The sequence below is a fragment of the Ailuropoda melanoleuca genome, chromosome 5, assembly GCF_002007445.2.
Source record: "Ailuropoda melanoleuca isolate Jingjing chromosome 5, ASM200744v2, whole genome shotgun sequence".
Taxonomy (NCBI): domain Eukaryota; kingdom Metazoa; phylum Chordata; class Mammalia; order Carnivora; family Ursidae; genus Ailuropoda; species Ailuropoda melanoleuca.
In genome coordinates this window covers 48,069,664-48,090,784 of record NC_048222.1, presented here as the reverse complement: position 1 = coordinate 48,090,784, position 21,121 = coordinate 48,069,664, and the positions used below count along the sequence as shown (strand labels likewise).

At 35.0% G+C, this 21,121-nt stretch overlaps 1 protein-coding gene across 5 annotated transcripts in view; it reads left to right on the top strand.

The window, feature by feature from the left end:
* The window catches only part of MINDY2 (MINDY lysine 48 deubiquitinase 2), a 77,454-nt gene extending 57,741 nt beyond the window's left edge, over positions 1-19,713 (top strand). For 2 of the 5 annotated variants that reach the window (XM_034660914.1, XM_034660910.1), the window contains 3 exons: positions 6,780-6,953; positions 9,367-9,561; positions 13,144-19,713. In XM_034660914.1, coding sequence (XP_034516805.1) covers positions 6,780-6,953; positions 9,367-9,561; positions 13,144-13,269 — 495 coding nt within the window. In that variant the 3' untranslated portion in view covers positions 13,270-19,713. Of the gene's footprint in view, positions 1-6,779; positions 6,954-9,366; positions 9,562-9,820; positions 9,885-13,143 lie in introns of those variants that run through there. The other 3 variants (XM_034660911.1, XM_034660912.1, XM_034660913.1) reach the window with 3 other exon arrangements.
* The last annotated feature ends 1,408 nt before the right edge of the window (positions 19,714-21,121 follow it).

The window sequence follows — 21,121 nt, the reverse complement described above, 5'->3', positions numbered from 1 at the left end:
TGGTTGTATTATTTCTTTAGGAACTTTCTAAACTCTAATTTATGTGTAAAAATCTTTTTTCATTTAAAATCTTTTGAAATTCTAGAGATATATGAGCTATGGACTTTTCTTTGACAAAGGGAAGGTATATGTCTATTATAATGTTCTCCAGTACTCATCTTTGTTCTAACACCTCTTTTTCAACACTGAATAGAGGCAGAGGCAAATTCTTTGTTACATTAGACTTTTTGATGACTCTCTGTAAAGCACTGAAGATTATTGTCTACACCTGGACAAAGTATTCTCTCTTTACTGACTTTATGGTTCCATCTTCATAGACTTTTTATTAGGCTTCCTGCCATTACAGAGTCACAATTGTTGTGTTAGTCAAATTGACTTTTTTCCCCCCTGAATAATAGCTACCAGTCGACCTCACACTTCTCAACTACCTAACATAGCATGATCTATGGTTTTGATTGCACAGCCTCTCATGATATTTTCCCTAACCATAGGTATTAATTGACTTCCTGTTATTGGAAAGTCCTCTTATCATTCCTAGTTCTGTGATTTATCGTTACTAACCCCTGGACAAGTACCTGTGCTGTTTCTTCTCATCGCTAGGAAAATAATCAAGTCCAGCTCTTGCTAGCTAATAGCACCCTCCATGAATCCTTTTTTAAACTTTTCATCCCTTGATCCTTTGAGGATTTGTGCATCAACATATCTAGATTAGGATCTGAAAGCAGCAGGAGGAGATCCTAGTGAGAGAACAGATGCTTTCAGGGCCATCCCTGTGGTTCCAGTTAGTGAGGTGAGTTTTTTTATCCAGGCAGGAAATCTGAAAGTAAAAAAATTAGTTATAAATAAACTACCCTTATAGGTCTATTTCTAGGAAAGACCTTGTACGTCTGTTTTGCTTCTCATATTATCTGTATGTTCATGACTGCTAGATTGTTATATATATAATTCTATGTCTAAGATCTAGTTACTCCATTTTATTCTTTTTTTTTTTAAAGATTTTATTTATTTATTTGACAGAGATAGAGACAGCCAGCGAGAGAGTGAACACAAGCAGGGGGAGTGGGAGAGGAAGAAGCAGGCTCATAGCAGAGGAGCCTGATGTGGGGCTCAATCCCATAACACCAGGATCACGCCCTGAGCCGAAGGCAGACGCTTAACCGCTGTGCCACCCAGGCACCCCGAGTTACTCCATTTTATTCTTATGATCCTTCTCCATTCTCTGATACTTCTGCTTTCTTTTTAGTAAGGTAAACTGTAAATTGCCTGGCATATCACTTAGCTTCTAGAACTTCGGATTATATCATGACATCTGTGTAGCTGTCTCCCCATCATGACACCCTTTTTTTGTTGTTGTTTCTATTCATGACTTCCTAATCATCCCTTATCCATGTCAGCCTTTCTATCCATGTCATAACTGTTTCTTCTACCTCTTGGCTTTAATTACTCACATTTCTCTGGAGTATATTCAAAACCAGGGTTTTTGAGGTTGGCTTTTGTTTGTTTGCATTTTTACTTTACATTTAGGTATTAGAAGTGAAAAGTATTTTAGAAGGGATACTAGTTCTAAATAAGTGCTAAGTCCATATTAAATAAATCTGTTCTCTTTCCTCTTTGACTAAGACTATATTGGGATTTTTCCCCCCACAGAAGGCTACATTTAAGTAAAAGTTCAATTATTTTAGTTTTATTTAATGTAGTTATTTTTCAGAGGTGGTGGATACATCAGAAATTGTTACATTAAGAGGTGGCAGGGGTGAGGAATATAGAATGTAGAAACAGACTAAGACAAGTGATAGATTCCATAGTGTAGGCAGAGAGATTCTTCTTTTTCTCCTAAATAGGAGGCAGGAAAAGGCAATAGATACAGAAACTGAGATAGATTTAGGTAGTAGTATTCATAAATATAGTATCTTATATTCATTAAACATTATGTGCCTTGCATTGTGTTAAACACTTAACATGCATTATCTCATTTAATTTTCACAGCTTCCCTCTGGGGAGTGGATATTATTACTACCACTCTACAACTGAACGAACAGGCTTACAGGCACTAAGTAACTTGCCCAAGACCATTCAGTTTGTTAGCAGCTCCAGTATGACTTTGAAGCCCACACTCAACAGCTCTGCCTCTCTGGATGGATAAGAAAGCTATTTGTAGCTGAGAGAGATGCTTTCTTGTTAAGTAGAAGTAAAATTGATCTTCTAATTTATAAAATATTTTAGAAATTCTCTGGTTGAACTGCCTCTATATCACTTTATAATAAAGAAAAGAAAACTGAGGTCCAAAGACATTAAGTAATTTGAATCCAAGCTAATCAACCAAAAATATTTGGGCAGTACTTTCCTCCATATTTAAAGGCTGGAATTACATAATTAATTTTTTTATACATTTGACAAGTTTTCTATTTTAACAATTTACAAATTGTGATGATATTGTCATGTATGTTGTTAATACAGGTAACTCATACTCTGTATAGGACTAATTTATCAGGGTATTTTATTTATTTATTTTTTAAAGACTTAATGAGAGAGAGAGCATGAGCAAGGGGGAGGGGACAGAGGGAGTGGGAGAAGCAGACTCCCCACTGAGCAAGGAACCCAACACAGGACTCCATCCCAGGACCCCAGGATCATGGCCTGAGCCAAAGGCAGATGCTTAACAAACTGAGCCACCCAGGTGGCCCTATCAGGGTATTTTAGATAGAATAGTTTTTCAGGGGCACCTGGGTGGCTCAGTCGTTAAACTTCTGCCTTCAGCTCAGGGCGTGATCCTGGAGTTCTGGGATCGAGCCCCACATCAGGCTCCTCCACTGGGAGCCTGCTTCTTCCTCTCCCACTCCCCCTGCCTGTGTTCCCTCTCTCGCTGGCTGTTTCTCTCTCTGTCAAATAAATAAATAAAATCTTTAAAAAAAAAAAAAAAAAGAATAGTTTTTCATTCTGTCTTTGGTGATCCAGTTGCCTAGTTTATAAAAAATTATCTAATATTTATTATTTTCATATAATACTAAATAATTTATATACATTTTATACATTAATACCTAATTTAAGAATTTCATATATGCATCCTTTATTAGTTATTTTTTTGAAATTAGTAATTAGAAACTGGTGAGTAAGATTAGGAAGAAGATTCAAGGCTTAGAAAAGAATGCTTTGACTAGATAATGTAGCAAAAGTGCTAGGAGATAAAAGCAAAACTATTCTTTTTTTTTTTTTTTGAAGATTTTATTTATTTTTGTGTCAGAGAGAGAGGGAGAATGCACACGAGTTGGGGGGAGGATACAGAGGGAGAAGCAGACTTCCCCCCTGAGCAGGGAGCCCAATGCAGGATTCAATCCCAGGACCTTGGGACATGACCTGAGCTGAAGGCAGACACTTAACCAACTGAGCCACCCAGGTGCCCGAGCAAGAACTATTGTTGATGGTGATTTAATTGTGGACTCTCAGGAACCAATGGGCCTAAACTATTCAGTACTATATTAATACGTACTTTGCAATTCTACAATGCAATTATATAAAGGAACTGTTGAGCAATAACCAGCATTATTGACCGTGCACTAGTTACAGACTTTTTTGATAAATGTCAAGATCTAAAAGGGGAAGAAATTGAGACTGATGGTCCATGAGAAGACAGGTTGGCTATTTCAAGAAAAAAAACACCATTTTATTTAAACTTTATAAGTATTCATATGCTATGGATGGTAATAGCTTTCAACAAAACCCTCCCAGAATTTACCCATCTTAAACTGTTATTTGGAGGGGTGCCTGGGTGGCGCAGTCGTTAAGTGTCTGCCTTCAGCTCAGGGCGTGATCCCGGCGTTCTGGGATCGAGCCCCACATCAGGCTTCTCCACTGGGAGCCTGCTTCTCCCTCTCCCACTCCCTCTACTTGTGTTCCCTCTCTCGCTGGCTGTCTCTCTGTCAAATAAATAAATAAAATCTTTAAAAAAAAATAAAGTGCTATTTGGAGAATAAGACTGTGATTTCTGGGGCGCCTGGGTGGCACAGCGGTTAAGCGTCTGCCTTCGGCTCAGGGCGTGATCCCGGCGTTATGGGATCGAGCCCCACATCAGGCTCCTCTGCTATGAGCCTGCTTCTTCCTCTCCCACTCCCCCTGCTTGTGTTCCCTCTCTCACTGGCTGTCTCTATCTCTGTCGAATAAATAAATAAAATCTTTAAAAAAAAAAAAAAAAAGACTGTGATTTCTCTCCTAGTAAGTAGGCACTCTAATATATGATTTATATAAAATAAATTGCAAAATGTAGGTATTATATAATATAATGGTATATTAAAATATACTCTGGTAATTATATACACAGAATGGTCAGATCTATTCAGTGGAAAATTGGCTGGAAAGAACTTTTAGGTTTTCTTTTAAATTATTTTAGGGCAGGGTAGACCCTGACTGGGTATTAAAAATATGTTAGGTAATGAGGATGCATGGATGACTCTGGTCTTCAAGGAGCTTGAATTACATTAAGGCAGATAAGTAAATAGACATAAAACTACAGTTCAGTGTATAAAGTGCTGTGATAGTGGTAAGTGCAGTATTCTATGGAATAACATACAAGGGGTACCTAATACAAAGTAAGGAAAGATCATTACTCAAGCACTTAGCATAGTACGGAGCATGTGGTAGGTATTCAAATATTTGATGAATTGGAACCTACTTGATTTTAAAAAATGAGATGTCACCTCATAATTTTTGCTTAAAGCAATGTCTTTAAACTGTATATGCCAAAATCTTTTTCTTTATGAATATTTTCCATGTTGCTATAGTAATTTCAATGGCCGTATAAATTAATCAGTATCTACAGCTAATTCTTAGATGTAATTGGTAGTAGAATAGGAAAGATTTCCTGTTTTAGGAACAGCTCTGTCTCACAGTGCTGGACACATAGTTAAGTGTTCAAAATAATAATTACTTGGTTTTTTAAAGCTTCAGAGTTTCTTCAGTGATTTCTTGTCATTGTAAATGGCAAGATTTCATTCCTTTTTATGGCTCAGTAATATTCCTGTGTGTGTGTGTGTGTATCACAACTTCTTTATCCATTCATCAGTCACTGGACGTTTGGCCTCTTTCCATAATTTGGCTATTGTAGATGATGCTGCTGTAAACATCGGGATGCGTGTATCCCTTCAAATCAGTACTTCTGTGTCATTTGGGTAAATACCTAGTAGTGCAATTGCTGGGTCATAGGGTAGTTCTATTTTTAACTTTTTGAGCAACCTCCATACTGTTTTCCAGAGTGGCTACACCAGTTTGTTTTCCCACCAACAATGTAAGAGGGTTCCCCTTTCTCTGCATCCTCGCCAACATCTCCTGTGTTGTTAATTTTAGCCATATTTACGGGTGTGAGGTGATACCTCATCATAGTTTTGATTTGCATTTCCCTGATGATGAGTGATGTTGAGCATCTTTTCATGTGTCTGTTAGCTGTCTGTATTTCTTCTTTGGAGAAATGTCTGTTCATTTTTTAACTGGATTATTTGGGTTTTTTGGATGTTGAGTTGTACAAGTTCTTTATATACTTTGGATACTAACCCTTTATCCCAGATGGCATTTACAAATATCTTCTCCTGTTCCAAATGTTGCCTTTAGTTTTGTTGATTGTTTCCTTCATTCTGCAGAAGATTTAGTATTTTTATGGTTTCAGGTCTTACATTTAGGTCTCTCAACTGTTTTGAATTTATTTTTGTGTATGGTGTAAGAAAGTGGTCCAGTTTCATTCTTCTGTGTGTTGCTATCCAGTTTTCCCAACACTATTTGTTGAAGAGACTGTCTTTTTTCCATTGGATATTCTTTCCTGCTTTGCTAAATATTAGCTTACCACATAGTTGTAGTTATATTCAGTGATTTCTCTAACCCTACCATGAAACTTTGTAAAGGAATTTCTTATTCTTAATTATTAAGATTAATTTTGATGAGAGAACATGAGAAACATGAATCTTGTGCAACCAGAAATACGGTATTAACCAGTGGGAACCCTGAGCAAGTAAATGAATGTCATATCTTTGGCAGATCTGAAGAAAAAATGGCTTATAAACCTTATATGGTATAGTAGGGATGCTTTACATATAACTGGAGTTAGAGCTAATGCATATGAAAAATTAGAGGTCGGTACTAAATTCTGTGGTAGTGACCGTAAATACAACTTAACTCATTAATTGATTCAATAGGTATTAGGCTTCAATTTTATGATGCACCTTACTAGATTTAACTAGATTTAAAAATATAGTTTGGGAATGAGGCAAGGAAACACAACCGTGGCACGGTGTGATCCGATGCAGCAGTAGAAACAAGTATAAAGTACTGTTGGTATATGAAGAGCAGCTAATGGTGCTAGCAGAAAAGGAAAAAAATTGGTATGGATTGAATTAGTCATATGGGCTCAATTTTTTATTTAATAAACAGGCAGTGTTATATCATTTTATTGTGGCTGTGTCTTGTTATCTGATATGTTTTTAAGGAATTTGTATAGTATATTTCTATATTATGAAATGAGATTGTAAACCCCCAAAGGCTTATTTATGAGTCATGTAGTAGTTGAGCCTGCCAGCAGCTTCCTACTTCTCGTTATACTGCAGTATACCAATTATAAACTATATTCAAAGCCAGATAGACCTAATTCAGTGAACAAATAAGGTGTCTACTTTGCCTACTATTTATTATATCTAACTAGTAGGAATAAGTAATATGCTTTAAACATACAGGTAATAAAATTTCCCTTAAGTGTTAATTAGTTTTGGACAATTTAACAGTCTTTTTTCTATCTTATTAAGGGTCTGCTGTATTTGCTGGTAACAGACCAGGGGTTTCTTACTGAAGAAAAAGTTGTTTGGGAAAGCCTACACAATGTAGATGGTGATGGAAATTTCTGTGACTCAGAATTCCATCTGCGGCCTCCTTCAGATCCTGAAACCGTATACAGAGGACAGCAAGATCAGATAGATCAGGTAAATTTGTCTTCTTCATATAGTTTAAAATGCTCTTGCTTTCGGGGCACCTGGGTGGCTCAATCAGTTAAGCGTCTGACTTTGGCTTAGGTCATGATCTCAGGGTCCTAGGATAGAGCCCCGCATGGAGTCTGCTTAACCCTCTGCCCCTCCCCCTGCTCTTGCTTGCTCTCTCAAATAAATAAATAAAATCTTTTTAACAGAATAAAAAATAAAATGCTCATTCCTTTCAAATGTGAATTTTGAACTAAAGTTTTATTTTGTGATATTCCTGACGTTTCCTAAATCAGTAAGTGATCATTTTACATATTATACATTGATTATACACTTTGGTTCAGAAGGCCAGATTATATTGAAATGTGAAGGCAGGCCCTGGTACAATTTGAACTTTATTCTAAACTGTAATAGGAAAGATATGCCAAGTGTTAAACGTGGAAGTGAGATGATCTACTTTACCTTTTTTAAAGGCTACTATGTGAAGAATGCATAGGTATAAACAGATGACGCAGGTATAAACAGAGACTAGCAATTCAAGCAAGGGGTGACAATGGCTTAGCCATGGTGGTAGAGATGAGCTGAGCACAGATTAGAGATATATTTTGGCTAGTCAGAAAAAGTAGAAAACTAAGAGAGGGTAAAAAAGTGGGTGGGTATTCTAAGCCTTAGAGTTCAGGGTAAGCAGACACTTAGAGCAAGAGCTGCACTAATGAGTGGAATTCTCATTTAGAACTGAGACAGATGAGATCTTTGCCTGCTATAGGTGGGCAGTCTTAGAGCCACAAGTGTATTTATTACTGGAAGTATAACAATGATGTGACTTCTTCCTTGACTGAGGTGGAAATATACGTGTTTCTGATACTGATAACGATTTAAGTACATAGAGACTGTTCATTTAGCCAATATTCATTGAGTAGTTGTGTTCCTGGCACTATTAACAAGGTCCTGGAGACTCTAAGATAAATCATTTAGTCCCGTCCTGAAAAATTCTACAGCCTAACAGAGAGGCAGATATTTGACAAACTAATAAGTATATGTTAAGTTCTACAATGTCATTTTGAATAGTAAGCTATGAGTACACAGAAGAATATGTGATTCAAACAAATGCTGATCTTTCTAGGACTCTTGGAAGTTAAGTATTCAAATAGCTATAATAAATACATGCTCATTTTCCTTCAGAAGCTTTATAGGGGCATTTTAAAAAACATTACTTGAGAGAAATATGCAAGATTTTTCTAACACTGTATGTAGAAAATAGCAGAGGGAATGAAGGTAAAGCAATAGATTGCTACAGTAGTAGTAAAGGTGTAAGATGCAGCATAGTGTCTGTGGAAGTTGCAAGGAAAGAGTGGATTTAAGACTATGGGCCTTAGCAAAGAGCAGTTTGAAGAAGTGAGCAGAAGAATTTGAAGGACAAATTCTTCATATTAGTAACATATTCATGCTAGGTAGTAGAGAGTCTTCATAGGCAACAACCTTTTTTATATCCTCTGTGGCTAATTAAAATTCTCTTGAGGATAGTTTGGGGGAGATGCACAGAACAGTCAAGTTCCATTCAGTACTAATTCTTAATAAACGTGGGTGTGAAGTTAGATAATATAACCTTCAACCAAAGATGCATCACATTTTCTCATAGGAAATAATTGGCGGTGTTTATGGGAGGAAGGAGAAGGTGGTTAAGTAATTGAGTGTCACGGTATGTTGGGCAACTATGTTGGTTTTAAAAATCATATTTTGGAAGAACATTTAATACATGATTTGGGAAATTCTTATGTTTTTTTTTTAAACAAAACTTATGACATTTAATGGGGGTTGGAAAATGTGTTTGAGTTTGTATGTGAATGTACAAAAAACTAGGTAGATATATATCAGTTGATAACAATAGTTATCTTTGTATGATGATATGGTAATTTTAACTTTCTCATTTACACTTTTTAATTTTGTTTCAATTTTCTACAGACATGCTTCTTTCATAAATAGGGGGAGGTCTATTTTGGGTTTTTTTGTTTTTAAAATAGGCTCTATGCCCGATGTGGGGCTTGAACTCATGACCCCAAGATCAAGAGTTACATGCTCTACAGACAAAGCCAGCCAGATGCCCCTAGGGGGAGTTTTGCGGGGCTGGGGGCGGGGGAAGGTTGATTTTGTTTTTTGAGGTGAGTTAAAGCTTTCTTGAATGCCTTATATGCTTGTTCTAGAAATAATGATTTCCAAGAATATTTAGAACAATGGCAGCATCACTGAAATTATAGCACTCAAACAGAAATACTTAGGTAACTTTAGTTTTTATATTTAAACTCTGGTATGTTTTTAAAAAGCCTTTCTCATAGTTTTGTAGGTATAACCTCTGTATTTATACTCCTCAGTTCTTGAGTAAAATCTCATAGCTAAAGATGGCTATAATTTAATTTCTTAGGACTACCTTATGGCATTATCTCTACAACAAGAACAGCAGAGCCAAGAGATCAATTGGGAACAAATACCTGAAGGAATCAGTGATTTGGAACTAGCAAAGAAACTCCAAGAAGAGGAGGATAGACGGGCTTCTCAATATTATCAGGAACAGGAACAAGCAGCAGCAGCAGCTGCTTCTGCTTCTACACAGGCCCAGGTACATACACTCTAGTGTTCGGATTCTTAAATACAGTGATCACTTTAGCAACAAAGAAATTTGTCCTGAGATAAATATTTTTAAATTAGGTATTGACTCTTCAATTATGTTAGCATTTTAGCACCCATAGGTTTTATGGCATTGTCAAAGTTTGTGATTATCTTAATGTATTTCTCATTTAGTGAAATTATTTTTCCTGAGTTTCTGATGGCAAGATTTTTCAGTTTTGTTTTTTGTTTTGTTTGTTTTGTTTTTTAAGTAGGCTCCACGCCCAGTGTGGAGCCCAACGCGGGGCTTGAACTCACGACCCTGAGATCAGGACCTGAGCTGAGATCAAGAGTCGAAGCTTAACCGACTGAGCCACCCAGGCGCCCCTTCAGTTTTTTGTTTTTTGTTTTTTGTTTTTATTTTAATTCCAGTGTAGTTAACATACAGTGTTATATTAGTTTCAGGTGTACAACATAGTGATTTAACAATTTCATACATTACTCGGTGCTTGTGAAGCTAAGTGTACTTTTAATCCCCTTCACTATTCCCCCCATTACCCCCCCTCCATCCACCTCCCCTCTGGGAAGCATCTGTCTGTTCTCGATAATTAAGAGTCGACTTTTCAATTTGTCTCTCTTTTTTTTTTTTTCCCTTTGTTTCATTTCTTAAATTTCACGTATGAGTGAAATAATACAGTATTTGTCTTTCTCTGACTGGCTTATTTCACTTAGTATTATACTCTCTAGCTCCATCCATGTCGTTGCAAATGGCAAGATTTCATTCTTTTTCATGGCCGAGTAATATTCCATCGTGTATATACCACGTATTCTTATCCATTCATCTGTCAGTGGACACTTAGGTTGCTGCCATAATTTGGCTGTTATAAATAATGCTGCAGTAAACATAAGCGTGCATGTATCCCTTTGAATTAGTATTTTGTATTCTTTGGGTAAATACCCAGTAGTGTAATTGCTGGGTCATAGGGTAGTTCTATTTTTAATTTTTTGAGGAACCTCCAAACTGTTTTCCACAGTAGCTGCATCAGTTTGCATTCCCACCAGCACGTGAGGGTTCTTTTTTCTCCACATCCTCGCCAACACTTGTTGTTTCTTATGTTTTTGAATTTAGCCATTCTGACAGATGTGAGATGATACCTCATTGTGGTTTTGATTTGTATTTCCCTGATGATGACTGATGTGGAGTATCTTTTCATGTCTCTGTTGGCCATCTGTGTGTCTTCTTTGGAGAAATGCCTGTTTATGTCTTCTGCCCATTTTTAACTTTTTTTTATTTTTTATTTATTTACTTAAGGGAGAGGAAGTGAGCGGGAGGGAGAGGGAGAGAGGATCCAAAGCAGACTCTGCCCTGAGTACAGAGTCCAACGTGGGGCTCGATCCCACAACTGAGACCACAATCTGAGCCGAACCAAGAGTCAGACGCCCAACTGACTGAGCCACCCAGGCACCCCTTCAGCCCATTTTAATTGGATTATTTGTTTTCTTGGTGTTGAGTTGTAGAAGTTCTTTATATATTTTGGATACTAACCCTTTATCAGATATGTCATTTACAAATATCTTTTCCTACTCAGTAGGTTGTCTTTTAGTTTTATTGCTTCCTTTGTTATGCAGAGCTTTTTATTTTGATGCAGTCCCAATAGTTTATTTTTGCTTTTGTTTCCCTTGACTCAGGAGACATATCTAGAAAGATGTTATTATGGCTGATGTCAGAGAAATTACTGCCTGTGCTCTCTTTTAGTATTTTTACGGCTTCAGGTCTCAGATTTAGGTCCTTAATGCATTTTGAGTTTATTTTTATGTATGGTGTAAGAAAGTGGTCCATTTTCATTCTTTTGCATGTAGCTGTCCAGTTTTCCCAACACCATTTGTTGAAGAGACTTTTCCTGTTGCATATTCTTTTCTCATTTGTCAAAGATTAGTTGACCATATAACTGTAGGTTTATTTCTGTTTTTTCTCTATTCTGTTCCATTGCTGTATGTGTCTATTTTTGTGCCAGTATCATACTGTTGTTGTTGTTTTTTTTAATTTAAGTAATCTCTACACCAAACATGTGGCTCAAACTCATGACCCTGAGATGAAGAGTGGCATGCTCTTCTGACTGAGCCAGCCAAGCGTCCCAGAATCATACTGTTTTGATTGCTAAAACTCTGTAATATAGCTTGAAGTCTGGAATTATGAGACCTCCAGTTTTGTTTCTCTTTTCCAAGATTGCTTTGGCCATTAAGGTCTTTTGTGGTTTCATGCAAACTTTAGGATTGTTTGTTCTAATTCTGTGAAAAATGCTGTTGGAATTTTGATAGGGATTGCATTAAATCTGTAGATTGCTTTGGGTAGTATAGACATTTTAATAATATTTGTTCTTCCAATCCATGAGCATGGAATGTCTTTACATTTCTTTGTGTTGTCTTCAATTTCTTTCATCAGAGTTCATCTCTTTGGTTAAGTTTATTTCTAAGTATTATTTTTGGTACAATTGAATCAAATGTATTTTTTAAATTGTTAATAGCTCCAAAGAATATAAACCAATGGGAACAAAGTCTTTTGTAACAATTAGAGGGCGGTATGAGGTACTGCTGGAAAGAATGTAGACTTAAAGAGCCAGATAGACATGGATTGCATTTCCTGCTTCTGTCTCTCCCCTTGCTAGCTGTAACACCTTGGACAAAGTCCTTTACCTCTCTTAGCCCCATTTTCCCTATCTTGACAATAAAAGATAATGCTTAACTCTTAGATTTGTGGATAAGAACAAATAATGTTAGTACTTAACCCAATGTCTGACGTGTACTAAGTATTCAACAAAGGTTATTAGCACCTTTCCACTTTTCCTAGTTAAACATATTAAGCACTGAAAATGTGACTATTAAGTGGGTTCCTTTATATTAAATCTCATTTTATTAAATGAAAAAAATACTTCCCTTCTTTTATGTTTAACTATACCATGCCAGAACGGTTCATTTGACTTGGGTATACAAGAAAACAAGGTGCACTTTAAGGTCTGATGAAACTTTAAACATAGATGTCTCCATTAAACTAAGTATTTTCTATTTCTGGTTCAAACATTTACTATTCCAAGCTTAAAAGTTAAAACCTACGATGTCATGAGTAGCTTTTCACTAAAAACATTCTCTTATGTTCCCTTATTTCACAGAATACACTTATTTCACACTCAAAGTTCTCAGGATTTTCGTTTTTCTCCTTTAAAATCTGTTTATTATAATAATGAGGTTTATTATAGTTTAATGAGGTCTTACGGAACTTAATTTACCAAACGTCACCTTCTTTAACATTTTCTAAACTTTAACATAAATATTTCTTGAATTTGAGGTTTCAGGGAATATAATCCTATACATTATTTATTGTTTGAAATTCCATTTACTTAGAACAATGGCTACATTAATTATATCTGTCCAAAATGACAGAGGCAGTTCCTCAGATACCATGTAACAGAACAACTCTGTGTACAAATAACTTTTCCATTAATGATTCCTTTCACTCTTGTGGTTTTTCCTTCTAGATAACTATAATTAAGCACCTTAGAAAGTTGAGGTAATTTCTTCCTGTTTATTTTTCTTAAAGCAAAGCCAGCCAGCACAAGCCTCTCCAAGTAGAAGACAACCTGGGAATAGTGAACGTAAACGAAAGGAACCTCGAGAAAAAGATAAAGAGAAAGAAAAGGACAAAAATAGCTGTGTCATTTTGTAACAAGTGTTGGATTCTGTTGGATGCATCCATATGTCTTGAGAAACAAAACCACAGGAGGAAAGGAAGAAAAACCGATAAATACCGTCTGTGCCTGATTTCCCAATGGATTTTGCTCATGTTTTTCAGGGGAAAGGTTGTTCCTAAGTTACAATCAGACTTTTTCAAGTCACACAGTACACTCTTTATGAGCTGGAGTTTCATGTTACAAGTTGGAAATGCTGTGTGTTATCATTGATGAAAAATACTGCACTTGTAGCCAAATAAGCAAATCACAGCAAATTTTGTGTCATAGTGACATTCATAACTCATATCAGTTAGTAAGCTATTTTATCTTCTGTTCTAACAATGAATGGAGGTAACTTATTTTGTCTGATTCCTTCCTGAAATCTAAATATTAGCACAATAGTTTCTGAAATTAACTTTTACAATGTTAAATTATGATCTAATCCAAGAGAAACCAGGGGTTTAATATAGGGATGTAAAATGAAAAGCAACAACAAAAGAACCAAGACAAAAAAATAACAGAAATAAATAACCCTTAATCCTGAATTGGACTAGTTCAGCCCTTGAACAGCTTTACCTTTCTTTAGGAATGTGCATTTTAGATATTATCTTGAGAACTGATAATGGAGCTTGGGTTTAATTTAGATAGAAAAAATAATTTGCATTTATTTTCCAATAGCAAAAAATCGCATAACACCAATACTCATATTCTATCAAAATCAGATATTAATGACTTTGTAGTGTGAAATTTTGAGGAATTTTGAAATCCTTAATATAGGTAACTTGTACGACAGTTACTATTGATTGATAGTGTGATAACTGAGTAGGAAGGAAGGAGACCACAGTGGATGCTAGGCCTTGTAAATATGGGATGTGGAAAAGCAGATAGTTCAATGTCTACCTTTTTCTAGAATTACCTTGAACCTTAAAATTTAAATCATGTTCATTTGCTGGAAAATTAAGTATACTTATTAAAGCCAACAAAAAAGCACATTTCTGAAAGGAAGTTAGAAATAATCTCTGAGTCTAGTGAAAAAGCATTAATAAAACTCTGAAAATTGATAAGAATTGGGAGGAATTTATGTAAAAGCAATCAGATTTTTTTTAACTTATGGGAACCAAATAGACCTATAACATCTTGTAGTGTTTATAGGATTCAGAAAGAAATATTTATTGAACTTTATTATGAGGCAACACATATTTTCCTGTATTTCTACTATCCTTAATAGTCCTTTTTATATGCTTTATATTTAAAAATTTTAGTTATTTTTGAAAAGACTATTGCTGCTGCAAGTAGTTATGTGATTTACATTCTAAGCCTCAGTAAATTTGTTTAAGAGCATCTTAATCTAACCTGAGCATCCACTTGAAGAATGTTCTTGTGGTCTAGGGTGACAATAGACTACAAAAAAATGTGGTCTGGAGTTCTTAAGCTATGTCCTTAACATTCTCCATGATCCAAGACTACTTATAGGATGAGTCTATATGTAAAAATAAAAAGTAAAGTCTTATTTATGGAAGGAATTATTCTAAGGGAGAAATCCAGGGTCAAGCTATATCTTTTCTGTCCTGTCCTTCTTTCTGTATTGCATGTCTGATTATGTTATACCATTTGTTTATTCCTTCAGATTTCCTATGCTAGCATGATAAATCATCAGAGAATCTGTTTAGGGTATAAAACTTTGATACAAAATATTTGGTGAGTCTCTAGTTAATAACCTAGAATATGTGTACATTGGTAAAGTAATCAGATGTACTACAGAATTCTCTGTTGGCTCAAGCAAGCTGACCTTAATACAAGTTTACTCTTGATATCACTCCATTGGTTGAAGGAGGAAACTCAAACCTCAGGGTTTGTTTTTCCTAGAACAGATAGTAGTGACAGTGCATTATATTTTAATAGGAAAAAGCAAAACGGTAAATCCTGAGAAATTTTAAAAAGCATATTTGAGGCATATTTTTCCATAATTATATACTTATCTATTTATTACCCTTGAAAAATATATGTGTAAAAGTTATTCTGTTATTTGTTACTATCTTCTTAATTTGTTCCAAAGATAATACTGCCATTCTGCATTCCCTCTGAAAGAAAAAACTCACTCAAAACCAGCAGTGCTGCTATCAGATAAGTAGATGTCAATGTATACTTATAAAAAATAACTAAAAAATGTAATGTGTTTGTTAATTCAACCTTTTTTCTATTTAATATTTCCAAGTCAGACTTTCTTACATTCCTGGAATTCCAGTTTAATATACCAAGAGTAATAATGATAAAATGTTCGCTTTGATTACTGTGAGGAAAAAAATTAAATGTTCAGTTCTATTAAAACAAACTTCTTGGAGATACTGGTTTCCCATCCTTGAAGGTTAGAGCTATTGTGTCTTTTATTTTCTTATATTTTGCTTAAGGCAACAAATTATATATTCAGACATTTCATTGCTGGTTTGGGTACATTGGAATTCGATAGTGGTATATTCAAGTCTTTCCTTCAGTGTTTTGTAGTACTTGAAAACTGTTACATGAACTGCTAGCAGACGTTAGAATTTAAACATTTTTGCTGTTAATATTTATAGACTAGATTAAAGATGCATTTGCATCAACCAATCACTATTAGATTCAGCAAAAGAGATACGAATGAGTGGATATGGTCACTATACTTTCTTGTACTTTCAAAGGCTATTTCTTAAGTTTAGTGACCAGTCTTTGTTACCAATATGAAAATTGTCCTGATGTGTAATCCCATTGAATTAACAATGCTGTAATTTACAGTTTTTACAGTAGGTTATCAACACTTAACAGTATTTGTGTGTGTGTGTGTGTGTGTGTGTGTGTGTGTGTGCATTGTGCGTGTTTGTGTGTGTATCTGTGTATTTCTGAAGCAAGGATCCATGACTTCTATTAAAGAAATCTGGGAACTTTCCCTCAAATTTAAGAATTACCATTTAAGAATACACACACACACACACGTACATACATACACTAAGCAGTTTGAGGCAGCTAAAATTGGCATTGGCTGCTTCCTGTAATATGCTGGTCCAGTGTGCCTGGGTGAAGTGACTTCTTCCATGTTTCAAGGTGTCAGTTTTGCAGTCGAATGAGGCATAGATTTAAGTTTAGGATTACGTTTTGGAATATATTTTGTTGTGTCTTATATTTCTAGTATTTGGCAACTTATCCCATATTATGTTTCAAATTCTTCCTCATACTTCTTGATCTTAGCCTAATGAAGCAAGTCAGTATCAGAGATTAGTTGACTGAACCCAACATTCACCATTTTGTACTTTCACAAAACCTTAATACTTTGCTTTTATGAATCACCAGCTCAGGTCACTAAGAGAGATCTTGAGAGGAGAGAGGACTAGAAGTCAAATAGATATTTAAGGGAAGAATTGTTATAGTCCCTAAATTAACATTGGCATATGAAGCAGATATCTGTAAAGTCCTACTGGAGAAATAGTCAAGGCAAGAATTTCCAGAACTGTCCTCAAACTCATTTATTTAAAAAAAACTCTTTTAAACAAAAAAGCAAATCAATTATTGCATTTCACTTAATTTCCAATTAAATATACCAGTTATTTTAAAATACGATGGAAAACTTAACAGGCTTTACCTATCATACAGTACTTGGGCATACAACTTACTATCATTGTAAACTTACTAATGCTTGATAATATAACATGGAAGCATTAAAGATGTACGTAATTTGTATTTTAAGGAAATGGAAATGTGGAAGTCTGAACTGTTTTAGTCTAAAAATCTGGCTTTTATCTTTCCAGGGGCAAACTTTCTGTGCCTCAGTTTATTCTAAATATGTAAAAGATGCTCATTTTTTTAGTGCTTTACACTCCTGAATAACGGGCATAGTATAAGCTCAGAATATTACTTAAATAATCATAAATATTATAGTTTTTGTTCTTGAGTGTGCAGATCTTTTCCCCAATAACAGTATTTCTTAAAGTCAGTTTTTTTAATGCTGTTAAAATTTGTAGAATTATCTTGTCTTTGAGTATGGCATCATCACTTCCCAAAATGTATATTGTGGTTGCTTTTGTGTTTTGATCAAAATTGAGAGTATTTTGAGAGTATAAGAAGCATTAAAAGTCTATTTTTTCCAGTATCTTTCATATATCTAAATATTTAGACTCTCTTTGCCTTTTTCTCATGGAACCAAGTACAGTGGTATTAGGGTTACTAATACATATATGTAAACTTTTGTGCATGGATGGAATTCATTTAGGTCTGTTAAGTGCTGTCATTTTTAGGGCTATTTGAATTATTTCTGTTTTTTAGTATAAAATGTTATTTGATGATGTGCAGATAAATTCCTTTTAGAAAGTGACTGAAAATCAGAGTTCTTTGGTTCTCTGGGAATATAGTGGTTTTTTGTTTTTGTTTTTGTTTTACTGATATCCAACATTTCTAGCTGCTGAGAAAATCTTATGAAGAACTGAGGTTACTTTTCTCAGGTAACACTTTAAAACGAACTAAAGTTTAAAATCAAAGCCTTCTTGCCCAAAAAAACTGCAAAATAGAGATAACGGAGTCTGAGGAACAGACTGTAGGACCCAGGTAATTTGAACTTCTTTTGAAGATCTATCTAAATTTTAATTCACACATGTCTGTTACTTAATCCCAGTGTCTCTGCTGTTAGAAATTAGAGTTTAATACATTGTGAATATGCATATATATTTTTACATAAAGTATCCTAGTTTCTAATTTCACTTTTCTGATCTAAATAAATTAAACTCAAAAAATTGGGCCAAAGTCTTCGACAATGGCTGAACTATTACCAAGTTCAGCTTTGTCCTGTTGTCCTGAGATTTAGACTTCTCTGCCTATAACTTGGTATTTTTGAGAACATGGTACTACCCGAGATAAACTATTGAAATACCATGGCATAAATACAAAACCTGAACTATAAATCTCTGTAGATTTAAAAGACAAAAAGTTCTAGTATTATTCTATAATGCATCTTCTTTATTTGATACTAATTTTAAGAATTTTTTTCAAATCACTTAATAATTTGTCATTAACTTTAAAAACTTTATATCCTTCCTCACTGCAGCATCGTGCTTTAGAGGCAGAGATGCCTCCTAGATTAGAGGATGCACAAAGCAAAATTTTTCTGAAGGTGATGCTGGCTTCTTTGGGTCTAGGAGTTAACACCTCTAAGCAGGAAGTCAGGAAACTGCCCATTTAAATTCCCAAATCAGTGACCTGTCCAAACGGGCATTATCACTTAGTACCCTATAGAGTAGTTCTAACTAACAATACGTTTAAAGACTAAGATTGGCATTTAATCTTGGAAGATCTGTCTGGTGTGTCACAATTTTGTCAGTTTTTATTCCTTCTTACATCTTAGTTGTACGAGGTAATCATTTTTCTTTTCCCCAGAGTACGTGAGATATCATAGCTCTACAGATTTTTAAAGATGGGGATATGAAAAATGGTTTCTGTTAAAAAGCAGTTTTCCTCAGTAAAATGACCACCACTGTTTTCACAGACCCACACGTCACAAGTAGGACATGATGATAGAAGACTGATGTGTGACTGCTACACAACAGTCAGCAAAAGGGATAATCTTCACTTGTGACACTTTTAGAGGTACCTGAAAGTCATTTCCTAAAGTTAGTGCATGTGAGTCTTTTTCCTTGAATTGTGCAGAATAACTGGATGTGGCACATATTTTGGGGAACAGCAAGTGAAATAGTATCATGACTACAGAGCAAGTGATCCCAAAATGTAGTAAGAAGAAACAGATTTTCTTCCTCCACTTTCACGTCTGACTACTTGGATCAGGAAGTTGCTATGACATATCCTAGATCTCTTGTGTTAGGCCAAAATAGGCCAATTGAAATAGAGTTCTTAAAGAGTTTAAATATATAATGTATGAGTGCCTGCCCTTTCCTCCTCCTTTTCTTCGCGATCTTAACACCCTTTCTACTTCTAATTCATTCATTTTGCTTTATGACCAGCTTTAATTGCAATTTGAGAATAATAGCAACTGTAGAGACTGATACAAAACAGCATTGAGCTCCGTTTTCAAATGACACCTAAAAACGTCTATCTGCCCAACTTAGAATTGAACTGAATTTCTATGAAAAAGTTATTGGTTTTAAATGCTAATTATGTTAAAACTATTTAATTCTAAAAACTATGTCTTAAGCAAGTTTCAAAAATTTCACTTTTGGAGGATATTCCTTTAAAAAGGCATATTGAACATAGATGGGAAAGTATAAAATATTTCTGACAGAATTATTCAGTATTATTCAATATTTAATTTCATGTTTGTTATTGTACCACAAGGATAGTGTCATTCTTGGATTAAAATGTTGGATTTTTTTGTTAATGTACTTAAAACTGTAACCAGTGATAACACCCTTAGTATTTTTTATTATAGATTATATTTTATTTCAATAAACTTTGATATTTAGACCAAACAGTCTTTCCGCTATGTATATTCATCTCATTAAGGTACTTCCTACAAAGTGGGGAAATGGAGAGATGGGGAATTGACATATTGATTCACATTTACCTAGAATTAACTCTTAGAATACTTGGACTAACTCTTGATAAAGACAGATTTTTACCCACCTGAGGCAGTGAACAAAAAAACAACTCTAAACCATACAATAGTTAACTACCTGATCTGGATTGTAGGTTCATTATATCTGATACTTTTATCTTCTTGGAAGACTAAGTTAGAAAGAGCTGAGAGGGAGTCACTTTATCTTTATATCACACCAACCCTAATGTAAAGTTTTTGTCCAACAATTTAATATCCAAACCGGCTAATGAGTGACATTTCGGTGAAAGTTCTCTTAGACCCCCACAGCCCTCTCAGCAGAGTTAATCATTACGCATAGCGTTTCGTTGCCTCCCCTTGTTACAGCACTTAAGCTAGATTGTGAGCCTTTGAGAATAGGAGTCAGATCTTACTCATCTTGATTTTCTTGGCACATTACATGATCGCTGGCACTTGAAATGAACTTGAATATCTATTTAGAGGAATTTTTAAAGATATCTGCATTACATAAGTATTGCTTTCCTGTCTTTTAAATAAGTAAAATATGTAAATTGAGTTATTGAATTGGTTTTCTCCTATAGCATAAGAGTTATGTAGATAGAGGGAACTAAAATTCCTAATCCTTTATCCCTGCCTCTGATTTTCCGTGGCCATCATCCTGCTTTCTCCCAGGGTTGATGGAAGGCTGCTTAGGAAACAGCAGCTTCAACAAAACTAGAGTAAGCAGCATTGTTCTTCCCTGTTTCACACCTTCCCTTGCAGTCTGTTTCCTCACTCTGTATTATCTTATGAAGTAGGCACCTATTAATTTATTGGAGCTGAGATTTGAAACCAAGAGTCTGACTCCAGAGGCTGTGTTCACAAATATATCTGGAAGGGGACATACAAGTCTAGGACAGGTCTGTGTTCAAATTCTGACCCTGGACTTTTGAAGTCACATCTGTTTCAAATCTGTAGAAATCTGCAAAATCAGGCCTTTTTTGTACTCTCTAGTCTTAGAGAGTCTTAGAGCAAGTTAATACTACATAGCCTGTTTTCTTATCTCAAAATGTAATAATTTATACCTTGTTACAAAGTTTAAAGATACTGCATATAAAGTATGAGATACATAACAAATACTCAATAAATTTTAACAATTAGTAATAGACTAGGGGAAACTTTTTTTTTAACCAAGCCAAGAACTTTAAGAAAGGCTTTGATTAAGGAGCTTAAGAAGGATACTTCAGCCTCATAAAAGCAAACATTTTTCTATTCTCTCCAAATATAATGCTGACCCTGCTATAAGGGCTGAGATAAATCTGGACTCAGAATGACCCATAGTG